General features: G+C 45.5%; 1 protein-coding gene across 1 annotated transcript in view; it reads right to left on the bottom strand.

The window, feature by feature from the left end:
- Window positions 1-23,636, bottom strand: part of PRPS2 (phosphoribosyl pyrophosphate synthetase 2) — an 83,579-nt gene that overhangs the window by 31,423 nt on the left and 28,520 nt on the right. Inside the window, exon 2 of the mRNA XM_068268366.1 lies at window positions 10,270-10,453. Coding sequence (XP_068124467.1) covers window positions 10,270-10,453 — 184 coding nt within the window. The remainder of the gene's footprint in view (window positions 1-10,269; window positions 10,454-23,636) is intronic.

Below are 23,636 nucleotides of genomic sequence, written 5' to 3'. Positions count from 1 at the left end.
TGGTTCGGGACTCCCAATGACGTCCCGACGTCGGTGACGTCATCGCCATGGCGACGGGGGAAGCCCTCCAGGAAATCCAGTCCTTTGAACGGGATTTCCTGATTGGAGATTGCCGAAGGCGATCGAAGCGGGCGGGGGGATGCCGCTGAGCAGCGGCTATCATGTAGCGAGCCAGGGCTCGCTACATGATATAAGAAAAAAAATTAAAAAAAAAAAAACTGCTGCGCTGCCTCCTGGCAGAATTTTTTATACCGCCAGGAGGGTTAAGATAATTTCAGCAGGGAATTCATTGAAAATCAGTTGAACTACAGCTTTACACTGGTCGTTCATGTTGGTAGGGCATAGATCTCTGGTAGATTGGATAAGTGATTGAATCTACAAAGTATTTGAACGTGAAAATCGAATGTATGGTCACCTTAAAGAGAACGTAGGAAAAAAAAAAATAGTTCAACATACATGGGACTTCTACCTGCCCCCTGCATCCGTGCCATCACAGAAGGATCCTCCAGTCTTCTGCAGCGACTGTTTAAATTTTGGGCAACTCAGCCAACTGGATGACCACTGCGCCTACACGTCCCTGGCCAGGAGCGTGACTGAGGACGTGCGTGGCAGGCGCCATCCACTGGCTGAGTCACTGAAAAAAGTCGCTACAGGGGACTGAAGGATCATTCATAAACAGTGCAGGTACACAGAGGCATGTTATGAGGCAGAGAACATGCCTCTGTGTCCCAATCTGCCCACATCAGGTTCTCTTTAAAAAAGGTTTACGTTCAGTTTAGGTTCCCTTTAAAGAACCAGCATAGGCCAGTGCATGGGAATAGTTACGTAAATGGGCCGTGTGACAATTTACACTCTGTAGTAAGGTGGACTTCAGCCATCCCTGAATGCGTCACAGGGAAACATCTGCCAACTACAAGTGTTTGTCAAGCTTTACTTCCAGGAATGTACTAATACAGAATTGTAACAAAGTTTCTGCAGACTGAGAAGTAAATTTGTATATCTCTCCCACTAGCTAAAGGTTAAACATCCTTACAGCACAACTGCTAAAAGCCTGTTTACACTAGAAGGACCTTGGGACTGGCTATCTTGTTCTCTTACACAGCAGCAAATGGCTAGATCGCTAGGGCAATGCATTTAGATCAGGAGGCGAAATAAAACGGCTGTAAGTGAATAAGTGACACAAAATGACCTTCAGAATCATGAAATCTTACAGGGGGTTTTTTACAAACCTGATCATACAGAAATGTATATAAAAAGAAAAGCTCCGCACAATATTTGTTCAGGTAAAATGAAAATAAAAGACATATAGAGAATATTTGTTTCACATATCCTAGAGGCTGTTCCTTGGGTAACTAAGGAATTCTCCAGAGCAGAACAAAGTGTAATGGAAAATATGTCCTGCTCAGGTAAATGCCATAAATTTCCCTGAGAGCTCATAAAAGCCTGATTGTCATCTGCTCTAAATATCAGATGCATATCACATGCTTGTGTACCTGACAGTAAGCAGGTGCAGAAACTGGTGATCAGCAAACCTGTTGCATTTTCAATAAAAAGTTACTTTATAAAAAAAACACCCACAAAACAAAAGCTTTAAATGCCACTTGGGAATCTGAAGTGAACTACCCCCCCCCCCCCCCCAAATAGATATTCACCTCAGGAGAGTGAAAGCTCTGCCTCCTATAGAGCCTTCTGGTGCTCTCACAGTCTGCTCGTTCCAGTGCTGGCTCCCCTGTTCAAATCCCCCACCGTGGGAAGCAGGCGACTCCGTACTGCGAGTGCACGCGCTCGGGAGCACTCGGGCTCATGAAAACTTTTGAAGCCTCCACACGGCAGAGAGCAGTATCTGACCCAGTCAGAGACTGCTATTGGGGGACACAGTGCAAGAACGAAGGGACCGTAAGAGGAACGGGAAGACTCAATAGAACCAAGAGCCTTCCCTCTCGAGTATTTTTTTTTCTTTTTTTTTTTTTATTTGCTTCAGTCTCACTTTAAAATGTAGACAGAAACAGGACAAATGTTGGCCAGTCAAGTACAATGCAGATTGAATAACAGAATTTCTGCACCATTAAATTTGTACTGGCATTCTAGACCTTGAAACAATTTTTATCAAAGATTTAAACAGGACGGAATATTCCTAGGATGTGTGAGGCCTCCTTCCAGCATGTTCCTATTTTCTTTGCATAACAGTGTGAGGTATTGGATTCACACTACAAATTGGCGTTAGCATTGTCGTGCACCCCACATCTCACTGCCAAAAACAGGCCTTCAGGAAACACCGCGTTAGTACACAGTGTTCCCTGTCTGGCATTTGTTCAAAAAGGAAGTGACCCGCGCTTGCAATATACCCTGTGGTAACGTAGGTATGTGCTAGCGTTAAATCGGGCACTTTTCGCCGCAGCGTATCGCAATGTGAAAAGTATTGACTTCCCCATAGACATTCATTAGGCTGCGGTAGCAGTACGGCAATTTACCACACTGCCACAGTGATTTTTTTTATACACAACTGTCCATTTACAGAGATATTTCTCCCACTCAGCATGGGTATGTGTAAAAATACACCCCAAAACACATTATACTACTTCTCCTGAGTACGGCGATACCACATGTGTGACACTTTTTTGCAGCCTAGGTGCGCTAAGAGGCCCAAAGTCCTATGAGTACCTTTAGGATTTCACAGGTCATTTTGAGGCATTTGGTTTCCAGACTACTCCTCACGGTTTAGGGCCCCTAAAATGCCAGGGCAGTTTAGGTACCCCACAAGTGACCCCATTTTAGAAAGACAACACCCCTAGGTATTCCGATAGGAGTATGGCGAGTTCATAGAAGATTATTTTTTTGTCACAAGTTAGCGGAAATTTATTTTTATTTATTTTCCACAAAGTGTCTTTTTCCACTAACTTTATGAAAAAAGTTTAGGGCCAATCCTAGATTATCTGTCTCCACCTGGACTTCAGACTGGGCGGTGAAAGGGGGCAGTACAGGTGCGGCGGATCCAGGGGATTGCCAATTGGGATTTGCCAGCACCTCTGGGAGACTATAGGTAGTACGGGCCCGTTTTGCTGGTGTCTTAATGCACGTGCCACCGAACCAGTTTCTACTACCATGCTGGTGTTCGCCACTTCACCAGGGTCTATGGTAGTACTGGTGCTAGGTCAAGATGCTACGCTGCTGGTGCATGCCTCACCAAGAAAATCTCGGATCAGCGCTGGCACCACTCTGCTGCCCTGAAGTCTGATCCTGCGGTACAGTGCCATGGGGTGTGGTACGCCGGGCTCTAGCCAGGACCTCAACCTCGACACTGCTATCGGTCAGAGCACCACTGCTGTTCACCAGTTCGTATTCTGACCCGGATGAGGCTTCCCTATCGCACTCACCCCACTGGGTCAGAATCTCGGTGGCCTCTTCAGCGGAATACCCCATTTTTGCCATGGAGGACTGCTAAATTTAGGGGGTATTCCTCTGAGACTACCCAGGAAAAAGAGCACCTACCTAGTAAAAGGGAGTACTTGTTAAGTAGAAAGCGGTGGTCACTGAGTTTTGATTTAAAAAAAAATCAAAACTGATATTTACAGCGCCACAGCCAATTGTACAGTGTTTTTTGCAGTGATCAGCAAAAAATTTTTGTCACTGTGGGGAAGGCTGCTGCGTTTTTTGTGTATCCTACTGACCCAAATATAGATATGACTGCGATCAGTAATGATCACTTACAGATACTACATAGTAGCAATGCTGATTAGCGACAGTGATGATGCTAATCAGCAACTAATTAGTGACTGCGGTGTGGTGGGTTGGGTGCTAACTGATGCTAACTACCCAAGGGCCCTAGCTAAATAACTGGCCAAGGGCCCTAGCTAAATAACTGGCCTAAGTGTCAACACTAGCGATACTAAAAAAGTGAGAGTTTTCACTGATCACTGTTTTTAGATCACTAGGATAGTGACAGGGGGGTGATCCGGGGGGGGGGGGGGGGGAATTCTGAGGGGGGGGCGGGGATCAGAAGCCCGCAGGGGGCAGATTAGGGCCTGATCTGATGGGTAGGAGTGCTAGGGGGTGACAGGAGGCGATTGATGGGTGTCTCAGGGGGTGATTAGAGGGGAGGATAGATGCAATTAATGCACTGGGGAGGTCATCGGCAGGGGGGGGGGGGGGGGGTCCTGAGGGAGATCTAAGGGTGTGGGCGGGAGTTTAGGGTCTGATCTGATGGGTAGCAGTGACAGGTGGTGACAGGGGGAGATTGATGGGTGATCAGTGGATGAATAGAGGGGGGAACAGATGTAAATAATGCACTGGGGAGGTGAATGGGGGGGGGGGGGGGGGTCTGAGTGCGATCTGAGGGTGTGGGCAGGTGTTTGGGTGCCCGCAAGGGACGGATTAGGGTCTGATCTGAGGGGTAGCAGTGACAGGTGGTGACAGAGGGTGATTGATGGGTGATCAGAGGGGAGAACAGATGTAATCAATGCACTTGGGAGGTGATCTGAGGGCGGGTATACGTACGATCTGAGGGTGTGGGCGGGTGATCAGGTGCCTGCAAGGGGCAGGTAAGGGCCTGATCTGATGGGTGGCAGATAGTGACAGGGAGTGATTGATGGGTGATTAGAGGGGTGATTGGGTGAAAACAGTGGTCTGAGGGGGTGATCTCGGGGGGGGGGGGGGGGTGTCTGAGGGGTGCTATGGGCAATCAGGGGGGCAGGATCAGTGTGTGTGCGCTTTTACATACAGCTGATCACTGGGGCCACCAGGGAGGAGGCAGCCTGAATAATACACTTTGTATACATAAAGTATATTATAAGTTTTGTAACGGCAAGATCGGAGGGTTAACAACCCGCCAGCGCTGCTGATTGGCCGGCGGGTTGATGTCGCGGGTGGGCGGAGCCTAATGCCGGCAGATGCGTGCGATCCCCGGCTAATTAGTCCCCCAGGTCCCGCCGATCGCGTTATGCGGTCCTGGGGAGCCACCTTGCTGGCGCCCATAGGTAGTGGGTGGTAGGCAAGTGGTTAAGTGCAGACTCTTAACTTTAACTCAGTGGGGTGATTCAAAATGATTGCATAAAAATATGCAAATAAAAGCATTTAACACAATCCCTATATTTCATGGGCTCAAAACTGAATGGACAATTGACTCAAAGGCAATTTCATGGGAAGTTGTGGGCAAGCCCGTCGTTACGTCATTATCAATTAAGCACATAAAAAGGCCCGGAGTTGATTTGAGGTGTGGTGCTTGCATTTGGAATATTTTTCTGTGAACAGAAAACATGCGGTCAAAGGAGCTCTCAATGCAGGTGAATGAAGCCATCATTAAAGGACAACTGAAGCGAGAGCAATATGGAGGCTGCCATATTTCTTTTTAAGCAATACCAGGAGCCTGGCTATCCTACTGATCCTTTACCTCAAATACATTTAGTTATAGCCCTTAAGCAATCATGCAGCAGATCAGGTATTTGACATTGTCCAGTCTGACAAGATTAGCTGCATGCTTTCTTCTGGCGTTATCCAGACACTATCGAAGCCAAATAGTTCAGCAGGGCTGCAAGGCAACTGGTATTATTTAAAATGAAACAAATATGGCAGTCTCCATATTCTTCTCACTGTAGTTGTCGCTTAAAGGACTTACGATGCGAGCAATGAAAAAAAAGTTAAGTACCTCATTATCCATTGTAGTCCTTAGGGCAGACTATCAGCGCCTTCCTTTCAACTGTCTGGCGCTCTGATAAGCTAATCCACTCTGCATTGCCGGCCCCCGACCCTCCCCCAGGTCGCCTTATCAGACAGCGATCAGAATCGCCGCTTTAAAAGATCCAGCATCTGCGCAGTTCTCTTAGCCTAGTGTGGCTGCGCAGGTATTCGGTGAAGTCCACGGCCGTCCTCGCTCCTATCGATCTGCTGTACGTCATGTGGGCGTGACCACATGACCACCCACATGACATGAATGAAGTAAAAGTCAACCGCGTCCCCTCAGCATAGACTAGCAAAGATGAGGGACGCAAGACGTGACTTGTCATATACTTGTGCTGACACTTTTTGAAGAATACGTTTCAGTGTTCTCCCCAGGCTTTTTTAGCCGGGTGTTCCACCCGGCTAGTTTTGGTGAGCACCCGGCTGTCATCTGCTAATCTCCTCCTCTGCTGTAAGCAGAGAAGTGCCAGCCCTGCATTCTCTCATCTTGTCCCACCCGGCTATTTTTTTATGCCACCTGGCTGGAAAAAAATTCTGGGGAGATCACTGACGTTTCTTCAGTGTCAGCACAGGTATAGGACAAGCCACGTCTTGCTTTCCTCAGCACTGTTCTTCTCTGCTGAGGCGGAGTGGCTGACTTTTACTTCATTCATGTCATGTGGTCACGCCCACTTGACGTACAGCAGAGCGATAGGAGTGAGGACGGCCGTGGACGCCACAGAATACTTGCGCAGCCTCACTAGGCTAAGAGAACTGCTCAGACGCTGGATCTTTTAAAGCGTGATTCTAATCGCCATATGATAAGGCGACTCTGGGGAGGGTCGGGGGCGGCAATGCAAAGTGGATTAGCTTATCAGAGTGCCAGACAGTTCAAAAGGAAGGAGCTAAAGGCTCATACACACGATTGATATTATGGAATGATGGGTCCGTCGGACCCTTCCAGCGTTCCAGCGACAGTCCAGCGTGTGTACAGTCTGTCTGCAGACTGATAAAGCTGTTTCTGAGTGATCCGCCAGGCGCTGAAATGCCCGCCCAGCAGGAGGGTCCGGCGGACCAGTCGTTCCATAATATCAAGCGTGTGTACGGGCCTTTATAGTCTGCCCTAAGGACTACAATCGACATGAGGTACTTAACTTTTTTTTCATTGCTCGCATCGTAAGTCCTTTAAATCACCTGTACCTGGGAGTGTTCTGCACCAGTGCAGTACTACTGCGCAGGTGCAGAACACTCCCAGCAATGGGAGAGTGCGCCTGGATGAACTGCGCAGACTGGCTCCGACCAGAGAGAATAGGTATATGGTGGAATGGATCCTATACTTAGAATCTATCGGCATGTCCGTTCCCTCCACCACAGCATAAGGTGCGGTCAAGGTGTAAAGAGGTTTTTCTTACTTGCACGAACACAGGCTTTTACAGGATGGTTAGAAATATTCAACCAGCTGTAATTTTGAAAGGCTTTATGCAATGCAGTTTGTATTTCAAGCACTCTCATATTTCAAGTATTTCTGCCTCAAACTTACAGCTTAGTAAATAGCGTTGGTTTCTAAGTTCAGCATAGCCAATTTGGAACACCTGAATACTCCCGACTGCCACGGTTCAGCACCGAACAAAGAAACGAGGTCCCTGTCCACTTGTTTGGTGGTGAACAGAGGCAGGCGGAAGTATTTGGGTGTTTCAAATCAACTATGTTGAATTTAAAAACCAACACTATTAACAAATATAACAACATTTTGTCTGAACCCCCTCCATTAACCCCTAGAGGAGGAGGGTTGACTGGCAGCACAGCCCAGACCCCACCCTGATTGATAACGACGGTGAACAGCAGGACAGCTGGGTTGGACCTGGAATTGTTGTACCATACAGTGCAATGCTGTCATGTAACAGATAGATCTTAGACTAGGGGGAGGGAGCTGGGAGGAAAAAAAAATGAATTTTTAGTTAAAAAGGTGTTTTATAGTGTAATTTATCTTTTCTGTTAACTTCATATAAAAAGACGAGTTCAAGCAGTGTTTCTTCTATAGAGTGGTGTAAGCACATTGCAGATAATTAATACAGGGATTAGTGCCGTCAGGAAGCCTCCTACAGAAAAATACATTTAACTAGACCTGGTACATATCTAGTGTGAATTATTACCAAAACGCTGTGTACCCAGAGACCGCACGTCATGTCAGCTGAAGCACTGCTAGTTTCTAATTTGAGCACTTGTTGTCAGGGTCCCTAGGCTACTCTCTTCATTTGGAAAGAAACAACATTAATCATTAACTCACTGAAGCATACTGGACATTCATCTGGTCACATCTTCTTAAACTGCAATATAACCAGCACCAGCACTGCCTCTATACAGAACTTTTATCTGAATCCATCCACACTGACAATAATGGGTTTTTATCCTTGATGATACTGCATGAAGTTATTTAATTCCTGCACTAGTGGTACCATTAATTTTTTGTTTTGTTTTTGGCTTTCATTAAATTAAAGGGAACCTAAACTGAGAAGGATATGGATTTTTCCTTTTAAAATAACAACAAGTTGCCCAACACTCCTGCTTATCCTGTGTTTCTAATACTTTCAGCCACAGCCCCTGAATAAGCATGCAGATCAGGTGCTCTGATTGAAGTCAGACTGGATTACCTGCATACTTGTTTCAGGTCTGTGATTCAGCCACTACTCCAGCCAAAGATCAGCAGGAGAGCCAGGCAACTGGTATTGTTGAAAAGGAAACATATATCCCACTCTGTTTAGGTTCCCTTTAAAAGGGACTCAGAGATCACATACACTACAGCTCTGATACGTACCCGGGGATTTCTCCCGCCCCATAAGCATGTCCAAGTCCCACACCGTCATCCTGAGGTCTGCCGTTCAGTCACGGTGAGTTCCGTTACGAGGCTCAGCGACGTCACTCTGGGTCTACTGCTCATGCGCAGGAGGTCTGCACATTAGCAGCAGACCCTGACTGGCATCGACTGAGGCTGGTAACGGAGATCACCGCGGCTGAATGGCAGACCGCAGGACAACGGCGTGGGACTTAGACATGTTTATGGGGAGAGAGAAAGCCCCGGGTAAGTATCAGAGCTGTAGTGTATGTGATCTGAGTCTCTTTAAGGCCTAGAACCCACCAGCAGTGTTTTTCAAAGCGCTTGTGATTTCAAAAGCTCTTGCTTATGTAACGTTTTGGGCTTAGACACACTATACACACTTTTCTGAGTGCTTTTTGGCCTCCAGAGCTCTCTGAGAGGTTTTTAAAAAACGCTCCCATTGACTCATTACAATCGTAATCAAATCGTGTGATTCTACCATGCCCAGAAAAGCGCTGCTAGTGGGTTCTAGGGCTAACTTGAACTTCTGAGGATGCAGGATTTTTTTAAAAGCTATCCCGCTTACTATAAAAAAAAAAAACAGCACTTCTGAATGCATGTTGGAATTACAATGGAACTAAAGAATTATTTAGATGGCTTTAACTGCAAAAATGCATTGGAGATGTTGCTTCTTGTACATGTGGAAGTGCCATTACACTTCTGTCTGTTAGTAAAAATCTGTTTATCTAGCATTCATGATCTACTTGATGTGGCATTCCCCTCAAAGGGGAACTTCAGCCTAAACAAACATACTGTCATTAAGTTAAATTAGTTATGTGAATTAAAATAGCTCGGTAATATAATATCTTACCCACTCTGTTTTAAAAGAACAGGCAAATGTTTGATTTCATGGGGGCAGCCATCTTTTTGGTTGACAGGAGGTGCCAGGGAGCATGAGACAGTTCCAACTGTCCTGTGTCCTGATCACCCCTCCCAGCTGTGTGCTAGGCTTCAAATCTCAAAAAAAATAAGAAAAATTGCACTAAAACAGCAGAACGAAAACATCAGAAATCCCATCATGCTTTGCACAGCATCAGGAGAAGAATGCCCGGGCAGTTTTTTTCTGTGCAGCTAAAAATAATCAGGCATGTGTACGCGTGCAAACAACATGAAGAGAGGGTGATAACAGGTGGTTTGCCCACTCCAACAGTCGGATCTATGCTGGTTTGATATCATGCAGTCGGTGCGTGTGTACAAGTTCTTTGAAATACTTGTACTGGTTTAGAATGTGTAGTCCATCATTCCTCTTGCGTGCAGTATGTTGAGTTGGTTGTTTAGACATCTAGGCGTGTGGACATACAGGTCGTGTGGTTCGTCGTGTTGGTCATGTGGTAGGTTATAAGCTCCCCTGTTCCATGCATACACATGCCCTGGCACTAATTTCCCACTTCTATGTGCAGCCATCAGTTTGCAGTGTGGTCTTCCATGTGCAGAAATTCCCTCTATGGGCAGCTGTTCTAGACTGTGGCCTATATGGGCTTGGCAGATATCCAGCCCAGGCAGGAGTGTAGTGTACTTAGCATTACAATCTGCAATCAGTAGAAAACTGGAGCAATCCTTAGGGCTAAAGTATTTTTTACAATACAGATGCTATCCTTGCTATTATATCCACATTAAAGAAGCTGGCACAAAACTAATAATGCATCCTATAAAGGCTAAATGCTCATAGTTAACTTCTGAAAAGCAAGACGCTTTCCCAATGCCATCGGTTGCACCAAGTTACAGCATATCCCCTTTGTTACCTTATCTTTCTTGTCTTGACGAGCATATGGAAAACATGGAATGACAGCAGTGACACGGGATGAGGAGGCAATCTTGCAGGCATTTATCATGATGAGGAGTTCCATCAGGTTGTCATTGATTTCACCACAGCCACTCTGTATGATGTAAACATCTTCTCCCCGCACGCTCTCACCAATCTCTACACTAGAAAATCAAAAGAAAAAAATATATAGTTTTATATGACAGGCAATATTGGTTGCAGATAGTTCAGTCATATAATGGAACCACCATTTATTTAACATAGGGTAGCTGCATAAAAACTCCAGCTATGGGTATAGAAGTTTTTCTAGTCCTGTATTATTTATCTACAGTATATACAAAAGTCCATCATTGGCTATTTAAAAACAACCACTTAAAGTACCTAGTAAGGAGTCACGTTAAAAGTCACTTCCTGAACCACAGGCAGCAATCTTTTCAGAGAGCTCGGTCTGAGCCTCACCTCCTACAGTTTCAGGTGATGGTGAAGCAAGGGCTCTTAATGTTAAAGAGGCATGTGGAGACAGGCTGCAGAGTTGGTACATAAATCATCCGACTCCAACTCCTCATATAATGAAGCCGCAGACCCGGAAGTGCCGACACGCGTGGCGGCACTTCCGGGTCTGCGGCTACGCAGACGAATCCCATCAGCCGAGCCATGCACAGCTATGGGATTCGCAGCCTCCCGTACCAATTCAGATGGCAATGTCAGCCGAATCGCTAGCGCAAGCGATTTGGCCAGCGGCACCATTGTACCCTATGGCACAGTTTCCCCACGGGGAAACCTTGTGGATTGGGCACGGAAACCGCGCCAGTGGAAACGGGCCCTAATCGATCTGTCTATCTGATGGAAAATGATACAGTGTAGATGAGGCTGTAAAGGAAAAAGAATACAGCAGTCTCCATATCCCTCTCACTTCAGGTGTGCTTAAACTTCCAGGTCACAAGACTAGATTTTTAAAGCAAAATGTTTAGCCACTGAAATCACAATTGACAGTCAAGCGCAACTTTAGGACACTACTTCCTATGCTACCAGATATGCTGAAGGTGGGCTGTAAGCGAGTAGTCCTACAACAACCATTATATTAAGCGTTTGAGTACCCAGAATGCAAATGTTTTGCCATTGTAAACAATATCCAAGGGCAGAACAAACCATGCTACATGTATGCAGCTAAGACAGCCATGTACAAAAGCACTTATGGCACAATCAGACTCACATGTATGCAAAGTCCTGTGTGCAAGAATGCACTTTATGACAACTGTACACTGGCAATTATAACCTATAACCTCATTCAGTCCACAGCACCTAAAGCCCCGTCTACACGGGGAGAGGTTGTAGCGATCCGGCTGCTCGATTAGCCGCCGGATCGCCTCTTCCGCGTGCCCGCCGCGTCCCCGCTCGCGCGCCGCATTCGATTCCCCACTCGTGCCCGCCGGCGCCGCTTATCTTCCGCTCGATTCCCTGCCATTGTCCCCTCGCGGGGAGCGAGCAGGGAATCGGCGGTGCGGAGATCCGTCCTGTCGGATCTTATCGAGCCGCATCAGCGGCTCGATTGATAAGGAGCAGCGCGGCCGCATCTACTCGTGTAGATGCGGCTTTAGACTTATTCAACTCCTGGAAATAGTTGCAAGAACAACCTAACACCCTGGACTGACTTCAAAAGTATTAGTGAGGAAGAGATCTCATACATCCTCCGTCGCCTCCACAAGACAACTTGCGACCTGGACCAACTAAACATATGCTGAAATGCCCTGACCTGCTTGGTCCAGCATTTCACAAAATAGTAAATTGCTCTCTGCAAGCAGGGAGGTTTCCTACCTCTCTAAAAGAAGGAATCAAGCCCCTTCTTAAAAAAACCTTCCATGCATCCAGATGCTATGAGCAGCTACAGACCTGTCTCCAACCTTCCCTTCTTAGGTAAAGTTATTGAAAAGGCTGTCTATCTGCAACTTGAAACCAGGCTGTCAGTAAACATCCTGGACCCTCTACAATCTGGCTTTAAGAAACACCACAGCTGTGAAACAGCCCTCATCCAAGTCTGCAACGATCTGCTCATGGCAAGGGACAGAGGGGAATGCTCCATCCTAATCCTGTTGGATCTCTCAGCGGCTTTTGACACAGTTGACCATGAAATCCTTAACAGACTGCAGGAGTACTATGGCATCAGTGGATCAGTCCTCCAGTGGTTCAGATCATTCCTGACTGACAGAACACAGAGTATCCCTAGGACCCATAATGTCCAAACCTGCACCTCTAAAATTCGGAGTGCCCCTCTGCTGTTTGCAATCTACATGTTGCCACTCGGTACACTTATCCAACGACATGGCCTGACGTACCACTGCTACGCCGATGACACACAGCTATACCTCTCCTTCAAACCTGGTGGTACAGACCCTACTCCAAAAATAAACTCTTGCTTAGCTGAGCTACAGGCATGAATGAATGATAACCTGGTTGAAACTGAATGCTGACAAAACTGAGGTCCTTTTTGACCAAAGCCAGCGATCGCCATCAAAACAGCTCTATCCTGAAGCAACACCAATCAGGATTGGGAATTCAGACATAAACAGCTCCAACCTTGTGCGCAGCCTTGGCGTACTAATCGATGGGGAACTGAGTTTCAGAAACCAAATTTCATCTGTAGTTAAATCTTCCTACTTTCATCTTAAGAACATTGCAAAGATTAAACATCCGATTCCCCCAGAGGATCTTCCAACCCTAGTTCACGCCTTTATCACATCACGGTTGGATTACTGCAATGCCCTTTATGCTGGGCTCCCCAAAAAGGACCTGCGTCGCCTGCAATTAGTGCAGAATGCTGCTGCCAGATTACTAACAAACCAGCCTCGCCACTGTCACATCACACCGATCCTTCGCTCACTGCACTGGCTACCAGTAGAATGGAGAATACTCTTCAAGATTGGACTGCTGACATTCAAATCCCTGCACACTCTGGGCCCTGGATACATGAAGGACTTGCTGAAGCTGCACCACACCTCAGATCAGCAAGTTCTATAAAGTTCTATAAACTTGGTCACTCCCAGAGTGCACCTCAAAAAATCAGGAGACAGAACCTTCTGTCATGCTGCCCCTACTCTTTAGAACTCCCTGCCACACCCAGTAAAGACAGCACCATCCCTGGAGCTATTTAAATCCAGACTGAAAAGCCACCTGTATAACCTGGCATTTCCGGACTTATGGTCTGAGCCATGCTTATGCGCTTTGAGTCCTACGGGAGAAAAGCGCTTTACAAATGTTGGTTGTTGCTATTCTTCCTGCTTACTTGCCTTTGTTGGCAAAGAAAAAAATAAAAAATAAGTACCATATTATAAATAAAGCAGTATAAACCTAGGGGGAAAAAAGACTCCTATTAGACCTACCGGTAATGGAGTTTCTGATTGTCATCCGGGACAACCTGAGATCCGGTCCCGCCCCGGATCTGTGGAAACACAATCAACCAAGAAGATTAAAAGCCCCCGCCCTCCCATACTCCTCAGTGCGTCTGAAAGTAAACAAGCCCAGAAACACCAAGATGTAGAGAGGAACGTCCTTGTGACTAATAAAAAAACCCCCAGTGACCTGTATATTACAAGATAGGTGCGCAACAGGCGAAGGGAAAGGGTTATAGGCGTTGTCCCGGATGACAATCAGAAACTCCATTACCGGTAGGTCTAATAGGAGTCTTTCTCTAATTATCATCCGGGACAACCTGAGAGATAGTCAAGAAGTCTTTTTGAACCAAAAAAGACTCACCTAGGGAGGGACCACTGCCTGAAGCACCTTTCTGCCAAACGACTGATCCTGCTGTGATAATACATCCACTCTGTAGTGTTTGATAAAGGTAGATGCGCTGGACCAAGTTGCCGCTTGACAAATTTGCTGAATGGTGGCTCCCGCTCTCTCTGCCCAAGAAGTCGATAAGGAACGGGTAGAATGAGCCGTGATGTTAGATGGTACCGTACAGTTACTCCCCTCATAAGCTGTCCCTATGGTTAATCTGATCCATCTAGCAATAGTATGTCTGGAAGCTTGCTGCCCCCTATTCTTTCCTGCAAATAATACTAACAGATTATTTGATTTCCTGAATTTCCTAGTTCTAGAGAGATAGACTAATATAATTCTTCTGACATCTAGACAGTGATAACTTTCTTCCTTTGGTCCCAAAGGTTTGGAACAGAAGGAAGGAAGGACAATTTCCTGCGATCTGTGAAAGGTAGAAGCTACCTTCGGCAGATAAGCAGGATCTAATCTAAGCCTTACGCTATCCGGACAAATTACCAAAAACGGGTCCTTGATAGATAAGGCTTGTAGATCGCTTAAACGTCTAGCCGACGTTATGGCGATCAGAAATGCTAATTTGTACGTTAAAAACTTTATATCGATTTCCTGAATTGGTTCGAAAGGAGCTTTGATTAGGCCGTTGAGAACTAAAGATAAGTCCCATTGGGGAAAAATCTTATGTGGAAGTGGAGAAGATCTCTGTAGGGCTTTAAAGAAATTCTTTACTAATTCTTCCTGTGCAAGGTGTCTATCTAGAAGAATGGATAAGGCTGAACACTGAACCTTAAGGGTACTAGGTGCTAGTTTCATATCGAATCCATCCTGGAGGAACTCCAGGACAGAACTAGTCAAAGTCTGACTTCTTGAACGCGATTCACACCAAGCTGTATATACCTTCCAAACCTTACGGTATATCTTCTGAGTTACCGGCTTTCTACATTTCATAATAGTCTCAATAACTTTTTCCGAAAGTCCCTTGTTTCTCATTATCACCCTCTCAGGATCCAGGCTGCCAGTTTGAATAATTGTGGACTGGGGTGAATCAGTGGGCCTTGAATTAGAAGGTCCGGGCGAACCGGTAGAGGAAAAGGTGGCTCTATTGACAATCTTAGTAGAGTCGCGTACCAAGGCCTCTTTGGCCATTGAGGCGCTATCAAAATTAACCTGACTTTTTCTCTTTGAAGTTTTACCAACACTTGCGGAAGAAGTACTATCGGAGGGAATGCGTAGCATAGGTTGAATTCCCAGGCAAGACTTAGCGCGTCCAACCCCAACGACTCCTGGCTTTTGTGGAGAGAGTAAAAAGGCTTCACTTTTGCATTCCGTGGGGATGCAAACAGATCTACCTCTGGCACTCCAAACCTTTGCGTTACCATTCGGAAGACCTCCGAATGAAGCTCCCACTCCGAATGGTTTATCTCCTGTCGGCTCAAAAAAATCCGCCTCTATGTTGAGGGCGCCTTTTATGTGAACCGCGGATAAAGATAGAACTCGAGGTTCTATCCAGTTTAAGATTTCTGCACAAAGGGACATCAGATCTCTTGATCTCGTGCCCCCCTGTTTTGACAGATATGCCACCGTCGTGATGTTGTCGGAAAATATTAAGACATGATTGCCTTCTATCAGAGATTGAAAGGATAGAAGAGCCTCCTGAACTGCCATCAGTTCCCTGAAGTTGGACGATTTCTTTCTTATTGAGGATGACCAATTCCCCTGGGCCAGATTGCCCAGCGCTGTCGCCCCCCAACCCCAGGAACTCGCGTCTGTAAAGATCTTTATTGGGTTGCTCTGCCTCCAGAATCTCCCCTTGTCCAGGTTCTGCGCCTCCATCCACCAGCCTAGACTGTCCTTTACTGTGTCTGGAATAGGGATTAGTAGGTCCAGGGATTCCCTGGATTTGTCCCAATTTGTCAACAGTAATGCTTGCAGCACCCTGCTGTGTGACTGGGCCCAAGTGACTGCTGGGATGGCTGCTGAGAATAGGCCTAGAATTCGCATGATCAATCGGAGAGAAGACATCTCCTGACCCATCATACTTTCTACTTCCGACTGGATCTTTACAATTTTCTCTGAAGGTAAAAAAAATCTTTTTTACCACTGAATCTATTTTGTAACCCAAAAATATGATTTCCTGTACTGGAGAGAGGGCTGACTTCTCGTAATTTATAATCCATCCGACCTGAGAGAGGGTCTTGATTACAATGTCTCTGTGGGTTATGAGGAGATCTTCTGATTCTGCGACTATTAGAAGATCGTCCAAGTATGGAACAATCGAGATACCCTGAATTCTTAAAGTTTTCATTACTTCTGCCAGGACCTTCGTGAATATGCGGGGTGCTGTCGCAATTCCGAAGGGCATTGCCTGAAACTGAAAGTGACGAATCCGAGATTCTGTCTTTATTGCAAATCTCAAATATTTTTGATGGGCGGAAAAAATAGGGATGTGCAAGTACGCGTCTCGAAGATCTATTGATGCAAAGAACTCTTTGCCTTTCAATAGGGCTTTCACCGAATAAATGCTTTCCATTCTGAATCTCTTGTATATTAAGAATGGGTTGAGAGATTTCAGGTTCAGAATAAACCGGAACTCTCCGTTGGCTTTCCTTACCAAAAAGACATGAGAATAGTACCCCTGGAATACCTCTTCCTGGGGTACCGGTACAATTACTCTTTTTTCCAATAATTTCTGAATCTCCAATTCGAGACCCCGGGCTTTTTCCGGATCTCTTGGAGTCGGGTTTACAAACTTCGAGGGGGGGGAACTGGCAAATTGAAGTCGGTAACCCTGTCTTATAATCTGCAATACAAACGGATCGGGATTCAATCTCTCCCATTCCGATCGAAAATAAATCAATCTTCCCCCCACGGGCAGACTGTCATTTCTTAGATTTGGAGGGTTCGGTCTTACCAAGAGCGAAACCCCCTCTCCCCCTTCCTCTCGGAAAGGACCACTTCCTCTGCACATTCCGATTCCCTCCCTGAGAGGAGACTTGCTTTAGAGACAGAAACGGTTTCTTACCTTTAACCACCTTCTTTTTACTTGGAAATTGTTTCCCTTTTTCCGCCGAGCGGGATAAAACATCATCCAAGCCCGGCCCAAAGAGTAAATTACCTTCAAAGGGGATAGAACAAAGTCTATTTTTTGAAGTTTGATCTCCCTCCCAGGTCTTTAGCCACACGGCCCGTCTCGCCGAATTCACCAGAGCGGTAGTACGGGCCGACACTCTGATAAGTTCCGTGACTGCGTCCGCTAAAAAAGCCACTGCCCTAAGGACCACAGGAAGGGATGACGCATAATCCTTTAAAGGAGCGCCCTTAGAAATCTGATCAATCAAATTATCCATCCAGATTCTCAGATTCCTAGAGATACATGTTGCCGAAATACCTGGAATGAACCCAAAGGCTGCTGACTCCCAGGCTTTCTTTAGCAGTGAATCTACTTTCCTATCCATCACATCTTTGAGGACACCAGTGTCCTCAAAAGATAGGTCGGAATCTTTCGAATACTTTGACAGGGAAGCATCAAGCTTTGGGCATTTAGTTAATTTTTCAATTTCCGCCTGAGCAAAGGGATACTTTCTCTTGGCCGATTTGGGAATAAAAAGGGGCCTCTCAGGATTTTGCCACTGGGAAGAAATAATTTCTTGCAAGGTTTTGTGGATGGGAAAAACTCTACCCATTGATTGCCCCAATCCTGAATAAACCTGGTCCTGAGGGGTAACATCTGGGATAGGTTCATTAATCTGTTCTGTAGTATAGACCGCTTTTAATAACTCAGAAGATTCCTCCGGAGAAAATAAAAATCTAGGGGTCTTAACAATCACTTCACTATCTGAGTTCTCAGATAGGGGTTGATCCTCCTCCTGAGACCTAGTCTCAGAAAGTGCCCCCTCTTCCTCCTCCTCCTCCTCTCCCTGATCTCCCTCTTCCTCGGCTGCAAGTGTATCCGCAGGAATGGAGAAATGCGAAAACCCTCTGTTAGAAGGTCCCGGAAGGGATTCAGCAGGAGGAGGTTGTACAAAAGATTCTTTAAATTTATCCAGAGTCTCCTGCATGTTTTTATTAACAGATTCCATAACCTCCTTTAAAATATTGGAAGTCTGGGAAGCTACAATGGACTCTGTACAATTTTGACATATATTCCTAGGGGCCTCTAAAGATATCTTAGTATTACATAGGCCACATCTCTTATATTTAGGTGGAGCATTTTTTGACTCAGTTTTTGCCTGAAAAACACAAAGAGATGACAAAATACTGAGACACCATCAGAAGGAAAACATGGCAGAAACAACTCCCTCCAACTGGAGGACTCACCACTGTAGAACCTGATGGTTGCCCATGCGAAGTGGCTTTAGAAGCGGGGCTTGGAACCTCCGTGTCACGCTGCTGCTGAGGCTGTTCCCCCTTCTGCGGTTGAGACATGTTGCTGATCGCTGCCTCACCGCCAGTGCCACTGCTGCCTGCAGGCCTTTGAGACGGAGAACGCCAGGAGCACGCCTGTTTCACTTCCTGACTCTCCGTTCCGCCCCTTCCGCGGCCTCGTGACGTCAGTACGCTTACGCCCTCCGCGTCTGACCTCACAGGGTGCCGCCTCCAGACGCGGATGCGCCTTGCAGAGCCGGCGTCCGGATGGAAGAGGAGCAGTGTGGCGACCAAAACCACATCAGAGGACGCACACTGCCTGTTTCGGAGGCCGCGGCCTGTGTCACCTCCTGTAACACTTTGCCACTGAACCTCCAATCGCCTGACTCACCCTTTGGTGAGTACCAAAAAACAAAAAAATCAGGAGCTTTGCTTCTTAGCGTGTTTCCGCGCGGAAACACAGATGAACTGAGGAGTATGGGAGGGCGGGGGCTTTTAATCTTCTTGGTTGATTGTGTTTCCACAGATCCGGGGCGGGACCGGATCTCAGGTTGTCCCGGATGATAATTAGAGAAAACTTCATACTGGTCTAGTAAAGTCGAATGTCCTCTCTGGCTCTTCCCCTTGGCTCAATCTCTCTTCATTGCCACAAAGAGGTGCTGAGCTCCAAGTTTCAGCTGTATAACATTCACATGTAATTTGAATGCAAGGAGAAATTTGCATCTCGTTGATCATCCCCATTTATTACACATATACACACACTGCTGAGCCTGTGACTAAAATACATGCCATAGTTTGTTCAGATCTGCATAATCCACAGAAGTAATTTAGAAAGTATTATAGCCACTTAATTAGCATTAAGCTACATACAGGCTATACATTCTCAACACGTAAGACGAAAAATACGCGTTGTCGCATATCTATGCGTGCGTAATGCGGCAACGCGTATTTTTGTATGTGTTGCGGCCCGCAATAGCGCTAATTACAGTCAGGAATGCAGAAAAAGCTACGCATGGCCAGTCCTGATGGGCCTGTCGGCAAAAACGAAACTAGCTGGCAGCGGGGGACCAGAGGATTAGTGAGTGGCTGCGAGGGCACAGGACTGCTGCAGGGGGCTGGTAGAAGCCCCAGGTGAGTAAAACTCATTTTTTTTCCTGGCTTAAGAGTCCCCTTAACAGAACAAAGCCTGGACACTGTGGCAGCACACACTGAAGAGGGTACCTAGTTCACCAAACAGGTCTCTATAGGTAAATAGCTGCTTAGTTCAGGGGTCAGCAAACAGTCCTATGGCCTCAAACAAAACATCCGAGGATATATAATAAAAAAAAATTAAAAAAAAACCTACTTACTCGGGGCTTCCTCTAGCCCCTGGCAGCTGATATGTCCCTCACCACAGCTCCGGTGTCTTGGGATCCCCTCCATTGGAGATGGTCAGCATCTTCTGTGCCAGCGCCACTCGCACTCACGGGGCCTAGAACGTTCTGCGCTCCTGGCTACGTGAGCGTTATCGCAAGCAGCGCGGCCACGTGCTCACGCAGAAGATGCCGGCTTGGTGAGGTCAGCATCTCCAACGGAGGTGATCCCTATATTCTTATTACCATTCTTCCTTCACATTATTATTCAGTACAACCAATACTAATTCTATACAAAATGAATGGATTAGAAGAGCGGACTAGAGAGAAGCCTAAAATTCTCTTTCTCCTTGATTCTTAAAGTGAACCAGAGACCAGAAGTGATAGAAGTTTTATACATATCTTGGGCTTCCTCCAGCCCGTCCGCACGGATCACTCACACGCCGCCGTCAGTCTTCTCCTGCTATGGTACCGGGTCCCATAAGTTATGACACTTCCGGCCAGTCTGCACAAGAGAAGTGCGCTCTCTACGTATCTCTCCGGCGGCTGCCGGAAAGATACGTAGAGCGCACTTCTCTTGCGTCTCTGGTTTCCTTTAAGATATAGCAACAAAAGTTATTTAGGAAATACCTTTACTGACTAACTGTACAAGATTTCCTTGCAAGCTTTTGAAACGGAGTTTCTTCTTTAAGCATGATACAGAACTGGATCAGAACCATCATGCCTGAAGAACAAACCTAAAATTTAGAAAAACAGTTTGTCATTAAAAGGTTTTACCTAAACAACTTTTGTTATATCTTCGGATATTCTCCATGACTAATGCTGGGCATACACCGACAGTTTTAGATTATCAATCAAGCCGCTGGTGGCTCGATTGATAATATTCAACCTGTCCGATACCCCGCCGGATCGATACTGCGCTCAATACCGGCGGGGAGAACAATGACCATAAACGAGCGGCTGATTAGCAGCGCCCGCGGGGACAAGCGGCAATCGATCCGCACGAACGAGCGGGGACGCGCCGGCATCGAGCCGCTGGCTCGATACCGGTGCATAATCCTACCGTATATGCCCGGCATAACACCGGTCTACATACAACTGGCTTTACCATCCTTGATGCTTGGGGATGTGTATATTACATCTCTAGGGAAGGAGGTAACAAGACGGACCAGTAGATATACCTGGTAATTCAGACCTGCCAGTTTTGCTGAACTGTAGTTACCGTACTTTTGTGATAAGTCTAATACGCCATGGATTTAGAAATTTCCCCTACTGTTTCCCAGGATATTGTAATTTCCTTTTTTGCTCTCATCTGTTATGAGAATTGTGTTGTGCTGCATGTTTTGTTCTTTAGCTGGTCATCTGTTGATTTTTGAATTCGCTCTTCTAAAATTGTTCAATAAAATCTTTGAAATAGATGAGATGCTAGATTCAATTAATACTTTGAATCTAATGAAGTTCTATTAAAAATAAGGCCCTCCCAATTAAACCTTGATTGTTTAATTGAATGAACAATGATTAGAAAAGGAGGTCATTCATCAGTGTGGCAATGGGAGTACAATGTGGTGGGGGGAGTGAACAGCCTACCATCATTGTACTACACTGAACGGCAGACAGCTAGTGTTAGCAGTGGTGGAAGGCAGATAACAAGGACAATATATTAGCAAGATATGGAATGCTTTCCTGATCTACAGTACTACAAATTGTATGGTGCATTGCTGCCTTAATGCCTGGTACGCACCATGCAATTTCCTGTCAGATGGGTCGATTATTTCTAATTTCAGATTTTGATTGGGCATCCTTAGCACAGTTTAGTGGTGCGGAGTCCACAGGGGCCTCTGGAGGATGGTGCTGTGACATGTCAAAGAAACAAAACTGTTTAGGGGTACTATAAGAGTTTAGAAATTAAAAAAAAAAAAATCTATAAAAATTGACAAATTGCAAGTGTATGTGTACTTTAAAGAGACTAACAAAAATGTCATCTTTTTTCTACCATCCTACAAGTTCCTAAACCTATTCTAATGTGCTCTGGCTTACTGCAGCACTTTCTACTATCAGTCTCTGTAATAAATCAATGCATCTTTCCCCTGTCGGACTTGTCGCCCTGTGTCTGGAAGGCTGCCAACTCTTCCGTGCAGATCTGTTATGCGCACCCCTCTCCAGGCCCCTCTATGCACACTCCCGTGTGTGTGTTATTTACATAAGCCAGCAGCATCTCTGCTCTCTTATCAGTGAAAGAGAGCTGGATAAAAATCCTCCTCTGGCTGTGAAAGGAGCTGGCTGACACACTGAGGAATTACAGACAGGGCAGAGCTGTCTGCAGGAAGAAACGATCAGCCTCACAGCCTGTCACTAGTATTCAGTGGATGAGAGCTGCAGGGGACAGAAGGTAAACACACAAATGATCTCTTGAGATTGAAAAGGAAGGCTGTATACAGCCTGCTTGTGTATGGATGTATTTTCTATGTGTGGACATACTGTACATCAACCTACTTCCTGTTTTGGTGGCCATTTTGTTTGTTTATAAACAAACTTTTTAAAACTGTTTTTGACTACTTTTAATGTGGCAGGGATCGGCAAAATTGTGACAGAGGGGAATACGAGATGTCCCCTAACGCACTGGTATGTTTACTTTTGTGCAATTTTAACTATACAGATTCTCGTTAAAGAACTGTAGTAAAAATAAAGTAATGAATAAAATTGCTTATATTTTATTAACTTACAAATGATTTACCAATAGCTGGAAAGATAAAGGATTCCCTTCACTTCAATCAGAAGATTATTAACATTACACAGCATGTCCACAAAAAAAAAATCTTTATTGAAAACGTGCTTGTTATTTAAAAAATTTAAAATCAAGGCGTAGCCACCAGGCCCAAAGAATCCAAACATCTAGTGTGTACAGTTCTGGGAATCTTCTATATACACAAAAACTTGTGCCAAAATTGTCAAAACAATTAAAATATATGCACCAGTGGATCATTAAGCTGTGCAATGAGAGAAACCTGCCACAAGTAAAAATACATAAAAATCAAATATCAAAATGTGAAAATTATTTTGCAGCAATCAAAGTGCAAAAGTACAATACTGCATAGAAAAATGCTCTGTGCAAACAAAGACCCAATAACAAGGGTTGAAAAGGGCAGAAAATTCAGAAAGAAAGTGCTCCGTGCAATCATAAGCCCCAATAGCATAAAAATGATGTACTGCAACGCAGAAGAAAGTGGGTTGGAATAAGATAACCCTAGGTTAGGGAAAGATACCCAGTAAAAATAATAGACATGAAATTAGTGCTCAGTGATAAGTGCAAAAGATCAGCCACACAACATGTATAACAAGGGAAGTGAGAGCTTCAGCACTGACAATCGAGGCCAACCTAGTGAAAAATGGAAAAGACAAAGACCGACAGATAGTTAACTTTGTGCCAGAGAAATGATGGCCACGCAACCACAAGCTGCGCCGGTTATAAAATTATTTAGTCAGTGTTTGCCCATTGTAAAAACTTTCCTCGACCTGATTTGCATTGTGAAATTTATCAACATTTATTTAACATCTTCAGTCCTGTCAGGTGATCTCTATGAAATGTTTGTTTACAGGGAGTTCAATGCACAGAGGGAAACATTGCTTGCTTGGCAGTTGGAGACGGCCAGTACTTCCCACAGTGCAATGAGGTTCACAGACAGGAAACTGTCCGGGTCATGGCTCTGACACACTGCAGGAGGGGTTTCACCACAATATCAGCCACACAAATGTCCCTGATAATCTATTTAAGAAAAGGTAACGATTTCTCATGGGAAAGGCTACTGATTGGGATGAAGATCAATTCTGGATTCAAGTTCTTCTTTAACCTGTTGCC

The sequence above is a fragment of the Hyperolius riggenbachi genome, chromosome 2 (genome assembly GCF_040937935.1).
Source record: "Hyperolius riggenbachi isolate aHypRig1 chromosome 2, aHypRig1.pri, whole genome shotgun sequence".
NCBI classification, from domain to species: Eukaryota; Metazoa; Chordata; class Amphibia; order Anura; family Hyperoliidae; genus Hyperolius; species Hyperolius riggenbachi.
The sequence above is the reverse complement of the archived record's forward strand: the minus strand, read 5'-3'. Positions and strand labels throughout refer to the sequence as shown.